At 39.9% G+C, this 9,089-nt stretch overlaps 1 protein-coding gene across 1 annotated transcript in view; it reads left to right on the forward strand.

Annotated features, from left to right (window-relative positions):
• LOC119273352 (phenylalanine--tRNA ligase beta subunit, cytoplasmic-like) overlaps positions 1-8,681 on the forward strand; it is a 9,899-nt gene extending 1,218 nt beyond the window's left edge. The window contains exons 3-20 of the mRNA XM_037554540.1: positions 71-129; positions 232-335; positions 1,307-1,436; positions 2,134-2,249; positions 2,347-2,413; positions 3,650-3,691; positions 3,846-3,887; positions 4,068-4,144; positions 4,372-4,498; positions 4,604-4,771; positions 5,057-5,182; positions 5,286-5,396; positions 5,507-5,641; positions 6,267-6,341; positions 7,727-7,834; positions 7,918-8,004; positions 8,093-8,179; positions 8,265-8,681. Of these exons, the coding sequence (XP_037410437.1) occupies positions 71-129; positions 232-335; positions 1,307-1,436; positions 2,134-2,249; positions 2,347-2,413; positions 3,650-3,691; positions 3,846-3,887; positions 4,068-4,144; positions 4,372-4,498; positions 4,604-4,771; positions 5,057-5,182; positions 5,286-5,396; positions 5,507-5,641; positions 6,267-6,341; positions 7,727-7,834; positions 7,918-8,004; positions 8,093-8,179; positions 8,265-8,333 (1,730 nt within the window). The 3' untranslated portion in view covers positions 8,334-8,681. The remainder of the gene's footprint in view (positions 1-70; positions 130-231; positions 336-1,306; positions 1,437-2,133; positions 2,250-2,346; positions 2,414-3,649; positions 3,692-3,845; positions 3,888-4,067; positions 4,145-4,371; positions 4,499-4,603; positions 4,772-5,056; positions 5,183-5,285; positions 5,397-5,506; positions 5,642-6,266; positions 6,342-7,726; positions 7,835-7,917; positions 8,005-8,092; positions 8,180-8,264) is intronic.
• Positions 8,682-9,089: the final 408 nt, after the last annotated feature.

Here is a 9,089-nt window from a genome sequence, read left to right on the forward strand (position 1 = left end):
GGCACATACTCCTTCCCTTAACCCGCCGCAAGAACACCTAACTAATATCGTTTCTTTGTTGTGGATGCTCCAGCGCAAGACGAATTCGAGACACTCTGCTTCGATTTTGGCATCGAACTCGACGACGTGGTGAGCTGCTCAGATCTGTGCCATTTTTCTCTCCTACTCGCATGCTTTGGTATTTGGGTGTTAATTTTGTTTGATGTGATTTGCTTCATTGGGTTTGTGTAGACAACAGAGAAGGCCATTATCCGGAAGGAGAAGCACCTGGAGGAAGATGTCGAAGCGGACGGTGATGACGAGGTCATCTACAAGATTGAGGTTGCTGCCAATAGGTAAGCGCATTTTGGTTTCGCCAGCTGAACTGCTCTGACTTGAGTTGCTATGGTGTGAGATATCTGTCCATCTTCGGGTATCACTAGCTCAATTAGTCTGCATTGAGCTGCTAATTGTCAAATCAAATGTGTGTATGCATTGGTGTCACTGTAGCTGTAGTCATGTAACCCGTTTGCTTTCTTTTATTTGGGTGAGCAAATTTTGTTCTGCTATTCAGTTCAAAGTTTTTGGTGTTTATCGGTATCGTGCATGGCATGTGTCACTTAATTATTGGACTTTGCGGAGATTGACCTTGTTATCCGTACTAATGTCAGCTCAAGTCTAACCTGCATATATGGTGATTCTTTTGGTTTTGGCATCAAATTCGGAACCAACATCTGTAGGTTTTGTTCACTCTGATTTTTATTTAATTTGACATAAACTTTGGCTGCACCATCCCTATATATGATAGTAATTCTTGTTACTGGTAAGGTTTTAATGAGTAGTTTATTTTGTCTTGCTACTTTTGTATTTAATTCTATTCTCTTGTTCATTTTGGGTGTAGTAAGAAATTATTTGGTGCTGTGAGACACTTGTAGTATATTAACTTGCTTTCTTGTACATGTTTGATGTGAGATAATAATACTTCAAATAGTTAAACTTCCACACAGCACATTGTGTTCAACCACGAACTTTTGCTTTCTCAGCAAAAGAGAAAGAACTGCTTTCTTGTATATGTCTGATGTGACATAAGACTTCAAATTGTTGAACCTTCAAATAGTCTACACTGGTTTTATAGATGGGAGTATCACCTTATTAGTATTGCTGGCATCAAGTATGCACTGGAAATGTCTTGGTTAGCCTTATGCTTTAACGATATGTTTTCTTAGTTTACTAAGTTCAATTGGATGACTTGTTGGTTGTTAAAAAAACTACAAAGAATTAGCATAAGATTTCTTATGCAGTGTGATGTCCATTACAATGCATGCAGATATGATTTGTTATGTCTTGAAGGATTAGCAAGATCTCTTCGCATTTTCACTGGGAGTGAAGCAACCCCTACATTTAAAATTGCTTTAATCCCCCGTGGTTCAATGCTTCAGATGCATGTTAGACCGCAGGTAATGAGTTGAAGAAGGTTCATTTTCACCCTCATCTAGCTCTTTATTATACATAAGGTTAATGCATTTTACCCTTATAATTTCTTATGGCCATATTACGGCATATGCCAAATTTTCAATTAATATACTTGAAAAAATATGAGAAAAAACAGTAAGGCTGAGTATCTTCAGTGTTTTGCTAACTTCTGGGTAACGGTTCTGTATTAGCTGTGGATAAAATCGATAGACAGAGTCTAAGGGTTTGGTGTTCGTCTCAATTGGAAACTCTCTTGAACAACTTCATTGTTAATGCATATTCTGGATAAAAAAAACATTTCAGAAAAGGAGAAATGACAATGTGAGTTAAATGAATGACAAAAAAGGGATTTGGAAAAAGAAAACAAAGGCGGACTTAATGCACTAGTTTAATTTCCTATACATATGTTTGTCATGCTTAATCCATTTGTGTCATAAATGTTCCGTTGTAGTCCTGACCATTAATATAACCGAAAGAGGAAATGCAATTCTTAGATGTTAACTTGCCCATGCTTTTGAGATTCTAGACGCTAGCAGCAGATGACATGCCAAGTAATGGATTACGTCATTTTTAAAATGTTGTCCTGTTTCTCTAGAAGGTAATGGATTATGTATGCACACATCTAGTATCTATTAAAGGAAAGTCAAAGCCTTGACCAGCTGATATTTATTTCTTTTGCAGACGTCACAAATTAGACCATATGTAGTTTGTGCTGTCCTAAGAGGAGTAACTTTTGATGAAGTCAGATACAACAGCTTCATTGATCTTCAAGACAAACTCCATCAAAATATTTGCCGGTATAACTTGTCTGGCTAGCAGTGGCGTGTTAGTTTGTTTTATGTGAGTTGAAGATCATCACCCTTAGTTAACTCACTGTACTGTGCTGGAGGACAGGAAGAGAACTCTTGTTGCTATTGGTACCCATGATTTGGACACTCTGCAAGGACCCTTCTCATACGAGGTAGATTTTTGACCTTGCTGCAATTAGCTACAGTTTTTTGATGCTCCTTATTAATTCCATCAAACATCCCAGAGAGCTTTGTATTTCCGTCAGGCACATCCTTGCTACTTCATTCTGTGTGTGTTCTGCATTTTTCTGTTCTTCTCTGTGGTTGGTTGGTGGGAGCCCATATTTCTGTTTGAGGATCATTGCTAAAGCTTTTTTTTAATGTTAGTTAAGTTTTTTAGGGATAGAGAAACGCAGGATGTTGTGGTCCATTTAATTGATTTTGCACGCATCATGAAGCTGCGCATGTCAAGGCTATAGCTTATTGGCCCCAAAAGCTCCCTTTGGCTGCCTCAGGCCCTGTTTGGGGGAGATTCAGGTTTGTCTTGAGTTCACCAGAAGCAAAGTATACTTCTAAACAGGCTGTCTTCAAGTTGGAGCTTACTCTCAGCTTCTATTGATAAACTGGAGCTCCTTTTCACCAGCATTTTAGAGAAGCCATAATTTGGGGGATACGTGGGCCCAAGGTGCCCCTGTTATTTGAACCTATTATTTGAACCTATTGCATTATGGTCTGAAGCTTTGTAACACGAGCCCAAGGTGCTCCCCACTGTTTGGTGTTATTCCAGCCTATGAGTTCAATCGGTGCGGACTGCTGTTGATTCCGGGGAGGTTAACTGACAGTTGAAAGGTGGGGATTCGGGTCTAGTTAGTAAAATTTGAAGAGTAGCTCTCCCTGACCTGTGTGCAATCTCCTGATGCTATTGACTTCAGATGGAAATTCGGAGAATCGGTGTTAATTTTGGTGTAACTGGTGCATGAACCTTGGAACCATTGTGCATCCTAGGCATGGTTTCGTGTTCATAGTTGTTGTTGATGTACATGTTGAATAGTGGTGTTTGGATGTGACGTCCCCAATTACAGTGCACTATTTATGCTGTCCATATTCTTTGATAGCTTGGCTATTTGAAGTAAATACAAAGAAACACCATAGGTGCTGAGCTTTTCAAGTGTACCATAACTTGCTATTATTTTTCTTTATGTTTCGAGATTTTTGTGGGAATTTTCCACCTTGCAAGCAATTCTTGACTATAGTATACATCTTCTTATGTGCCTCTTGCAGATAAGCTTTTTTCATTTTAATCAAAAATCAAAAATATTGTTTTTCCTTTATAGCTGATGATGCGACAATGCAAATGCCTCTGTTGATTCCTATCATCCTTTATTTGACATATTAATTAATCTTTTCAGGCTCTACCACCACAGGAAATCAATTTTATCCCATTAAAACAGGTAAATAACTCACCACTTTCAACCAGGTGATACATTATCCCCACTTTACACGTTACTGTTAGAGCATTTCTGCAGTCTTTTGTGCAGGTTTCTGGGAAAACAGAAGTTTTGACTTGCATTTCTTCTTTTCGTTTGCTTTGTTATATTGGTTCAGGAGCAAACGTTCAGAGCGGATGCATTGATGGATTTCTACAGAGTAAGTAGCCATGCCACAGGTTATAGTGCCTTGCTACACTTAATATTGCTACTTATGACCATGGGAACCAGGATTTTCTGAAGTTCTGCAGTTCTATACCCTTGATGCTTAGTTCTGATTTTCCTTAAATACGCTCTCTGTACATATTGGTCACCGATAGCTTACACTTTCTTTTGGCAGTCTGACATGAAGTTGAAGAAGTTTTTGCATATTATCGAGAATTCTCCAGTTTACCCAGTTATATATGATAGCAACAGGTAAACCAATTTCATGGTATTGTGGTTACATTTCTCAACTTGTTTTTGTTACAAGGCGTATAGTCTGGTTATAAAAGGCAAGACACATGTTTGGTTGCCAGTTCAATACTTAGCTTAAATTGTTTGTACCAGGACTGTTCTGGTACTTATTCTGGGTCCTTGGTACAAACAAGCAATTTATCGAATGCACTGTACAAACAAGCAAGCTGACACTCTAATACTTGCAGAACTTTATTATCGTTACCTCCTATCATCAATGGTGCACATTCTGCTATCACCCTGAAGACAAGGAATGTGTTTATCGAATGCACTGCTACAGACCTTACAAAAGCAAATATTGTTCTGAATACAATGGTAGGTGTGATGTAATGCTTGCTATCTTTTAGATTGGAAATGTGCTGTCCTTTTGGATGAAGATTAGATTTATTTTGTTGATGCACCTGCTACCTATGTGTCTAGGTCGCAATGTTTTCGGAGTACTGTGAAAATAAGTTTGAAGTGGAACCAGTTGAAGTGGTATCTCATGATGGAAGCACAGCCATTTATCCTGATCTTTCATGTTATAAAATGGAAGTTTCGCTCTCTGATATTGTTGGACCCATTGGAATCTCCCTAGATGAGACGCAGGTATATTTTATTGAAGCCTGAAAAATCATCGAGTTCAGCATATCATTTCGCCGGAAACCATGGACCTCATATCTGGATAAATAGTTCAAATAAGTGATAGATTTTGATCTTTACTGTAGAACAGCTGTTTTTTCTGATGCAAATTGCAATGTTCTACCTGTATGCAAAATTAAATTAAACAAATATTTTTTATAATCAAGTCAATGTTTTCTGCTTGAGTTCTTTGAATTTAAGTTCGCAGCTTTGATTAAGTGTGGTGATACGACTGAGTATTTGAAAGTTCAGGTTATCTCCCTTCTGAACAAAATGCAATTGCAAGCGGAACTTTGTTCATCAAATGGGGAGCCTTGTATTTCGGTGTCTGTCCCTCCTACAAGAAGTGATGTTCTGCATGCTCGTGATCTAGTAGAGGTAACATATGCAATTCCCTACCTATCGAAGGTTCTTTTTTTATAGTTATTATCTAGAATTGGTTGATAGTTTCTGGTTTGATTTTCATTTTCATTCCATACAGGATGTTGCTATAGCTTATGGGTACAACAATGTGCCAAAATCAAAACCAAAGTCTATGACAATTGGTGGAAGGCAACCACTGAACCGTTTCTCTGATAAAATTCGTGCTGAGGTATGTGCTTAAAATATTCAGTACCTTGTAGCAATCCTTCAGTGGTGTTCCATATTCATATGCATATGTTCACTCGATATTTTACTGGGAGAAAAATGTTTGTGGGGCAGGTTGCAAGAGCTGGTTATATGGAGGTGCTCACATTTGTTTTGACTTCACACGAAGAGAACTTTGACATGCTAAACAGGACAGACAATGGAAATAAAGCAGTCATTATTGCAAACCCCCGTACTTCTGAATTTGAGGTGAATTGCTCAAGTACTAAAGGGTGTCTTTATGATTGGATCTTTCATTTATTTGTTACAGCCATTTGCAGTAGAAAAATGTCTGTCATTCTTTTGTTAATTGCATGTTAATCAGCGAGCAGCGTAAGCGTCCGTTCATTGAGGCCTGGCCTTCTATGCTTGGTATCTTTATTAGCTTCGATTTTGAGAATAGTTGTAGATAATTACATATGCGTACAAGTAAAATCAATAATGCATGCACAACTAGTCAACTACCACCAGGTGCTGCATTATCTACTGATTAAAGTTGATGAAATGCTATGGTTCTGTCTTTTTGATTAATTAGTATAATCATGAATGCATGGACAACTACTCTCTAGTGCCGCATTATTTACTGATTGAAGTTGATGAAATGTTATGGTTCTGTCTTTCTGATTAATACCTTTTGGATGCTCTTATAGTTATACATATTGTCATCATACTCCTGGTATATGTGGTCATTCATATTTAGCTGTCTTCACTTACCTACTGCAAAATAAATCAATACATTTTGTTTCTAATGTAAGATCTTGAAATATAATTATACAATTCACATGTGCTTATTCCAGTACGCAATGTATGTTTTGTTTTGCTTGTGATCTTGCAGGTTGTAAGAAGTAGTCTGATGTCATGTTTGTTGAAAACGCTGAAGCATAATATAGACCATCCAAGACCCATAAAGGTACTTTATGTAAACAAACAATCGTATTCATCAGCTTAGTGTTAGCAGTGTTACTGAGGTACCCTTCATGTGGCTAATGTGCATATACTCCCTTTTTTATATAATAACAACATTCTAATTATTGGCTGACAAGCACACTCCAAGTCTCCAACCCAACCGGGTTCTCTCTTTCCCTAGCTCGTTGAGAGTCGTCTTCTGCTCCCTGGCTCCTTCCCTTTTCTTCTCCACCGGCGGTGCCGGTTGGAGCAAGGTTGGGATTGGATGCGGGGCTTCTTCTGTAGATAGTAGGCTTAGATTTATGTTGTTCGGCCTTGTGCTGTGGTCTGGCTTCATGCCGTTGGGAGTCTGCCTTCAGATCTCGCGAGCAGAATCCGGTGGCCGTTGTCGTCGTCCTCTGCAGCGTCTTCATCATGGAGGCAGAGGGATGGCGGCGGATCTGGCGAATCCCCTCTCAATAAGCTCGCGGTGGCACTTGGAGACGCCGCTGTGGTGCTCCTCCCCTTCCCTCTCTGCCGTCATGTGGCGGCCGGGGTAGCGGTGGAGAATCGCAGCAAGTTCAGCTCCAACAGTGCCTCTCCTCGTCGGATCTATATCTCTTGCGAGGATGGAGTCCGTCCCTGCTCTCGAGGAGGTTCTCCAGCTTCTCCTTTCTTTGCATGTTCCTTCAGCAGATGAGAAGCGGCGGAGTTGATGCAGATGGGGATGACGCTCGTCACCAACGGTGGTCTTGGAGAGGCTACGGCGCCTACGGTAGCCAGCCGGTCCTGCCAGCAATCCGGTGCATCCTATGGCCGAAGGGCGGCCCTTTTCAATCCTCCCGGCTAAGTTGCCACAAGGGAGGCACTACAACTTCAGTGCAGATTCCATGTCATACAACCTATAGCTCTAATACCATGTTGATGATAATTAACTTGATATTAGTAGGAGGCCAAAGCCAACATATATACATGTACGAGAGGATGCCAAAAGGCTAGAATACAAAAGGCCAAAGATCATCATCAATATAACTCTAACAGAGGGGTCGTCGGACCAAGTGGTCTCGTCCCCGGCGCGGTTGTTAAGGACCCGATTCCATTTTACTTTCGTCTTCTGGGGTCCTCCTTGCATAAGTCAGGGATCTGGTTGTAATCTGTATTTTTCTTTGGGTCCTGCTGCTAGATGCTCTGTACCACCGCTGAAATATTAATGATGCATCTGGGGCCTTCGAGCCCCTACCAGTGTTCATTTTTTATTTATTTATCGGCTGATACATAATATTGGTTTGTAATAATTATGTTTTTTAATACACGTTATCATGATTTTCTAAAAGAAACGCTTTAGAGTTGCTTATGTTGCTAATAACCAATTGGCCATAGTATATTTTTTCAGCATTGTTATGTGTGCAGATTTTTGAAGTTGGTGATGTAGCGTCATTGGATACTTCACGTGATGTTGGTGCCTCTAATAATCGCCGGCTTGCAGCTTTGTACTGTAATAGTAATTCTGGATTTGAGGTAAATAAGCAATTACTTTTGTGCAGGAGTAATATTTAAAGTGCTTTGTTCTTGGCCTTGGCTAATTGTTATCAATTACCCAGGAAATTATGGGTTTGGTGGATAGGATTGTCAAAATCGTGAGAGCTCCACACATAAATTTCGGCCAGACTTACTATGTTCCTTCAAGTGTAAGCATTTGAAATTCTCGATACATTTGGGCACATCCAACGTTCCTTTGGTTGTTATGAACATCTGTACTGATGTCTTGTCTTGTAGGAACCCGAGTTCTTTACTAAAAGACAATGCAAAATTGTTATGAGTGATGGAAAGCAGGTTGGCTACCTAGGAATTGTCCATGCTGAGGTAATTTTTTTTTATCATGTGCAAAAAAAAAGCCATGGAATGATGATCTGTGAACAGTTAATTTGACCTAGTCTGTTATATGCAGGTGCTAAGAAAATTTGGCATTCCGGACCCCTGCACCTTCGTTGAGATTGACATTGAGGCTCTTTTGTAGCTGCCATGTATATGAATCAGGGGATTCGCCTGTTGGTTTTGTTCACCTGAGTACCTGACAGTTTGGCAGGCGTGTGGTATCTCAACACAACAGGACCCCCATTTTAGTTTGGACACTACATGCTCAATTGTAGTAGCTCACATTGGTGCTTGCATGTTTGAGTTGGAAAAGGAAGAAGTATCATGATACTGTAGATGCCTCAGCTTTTTGTGAGTGAAAGATGTGCCTTACTTTGTTTCCGTTTTGATACAATTATACAGCACCATTTTGGCACACATGTTTCTATGAAATATGCCAGTTATTAATATTGTGAAGAGTTTGATGGTGGAAAGGCAACCACTTAGTTCATGAATCCCTTCCGAACCATGTTTGACATGATGCTTAAGTAAATTTAGCGTTCAGCGTCTTTTTCACAAAAACCTGACAATTCAGTTCTGTTAGTCGAACAAACCCTGACCTGCCCACTTCTTTTCCCAGCTTGCGGCTGAACTCTGCTGTCTACTTCTCCTGATATCTGTTTGCGTTGTTTTCTGAATGGACCAATTGTAGGCGCTTTGCCTCCAGCTGCAGAGTTTTTCTTTCTTTTTTTCTTATTACTAGCAAAAGAGCATGTGTGTTGCAACGGGTTATGCATAATCTAGTCACTGATGCTTCACTACGGAGCAAAAACCGGACTTCAAGCCCCCTCCTCTTGTGTCGGTCATGGATGTTGCTGAGTCAAGCCACTGTGACAAAATAAGATGGTGACTTAAACTG

This window comes from Triticum dicoccoides, chromosome 1A (genome assembly GCF_002162155.2).
Source record: "Triticum dicoccoides isolate Atlit2015 ecotype Zavitan chromosome 1A, WEW_v2.0, whole genome shotgun sequence".
Lineage (NCBI taxonomy): Eukaryota > Viridiplantae > Streptophyta > Magnoliopsida > Poales > Poaceae > Triticum > Triticum dicoccoides.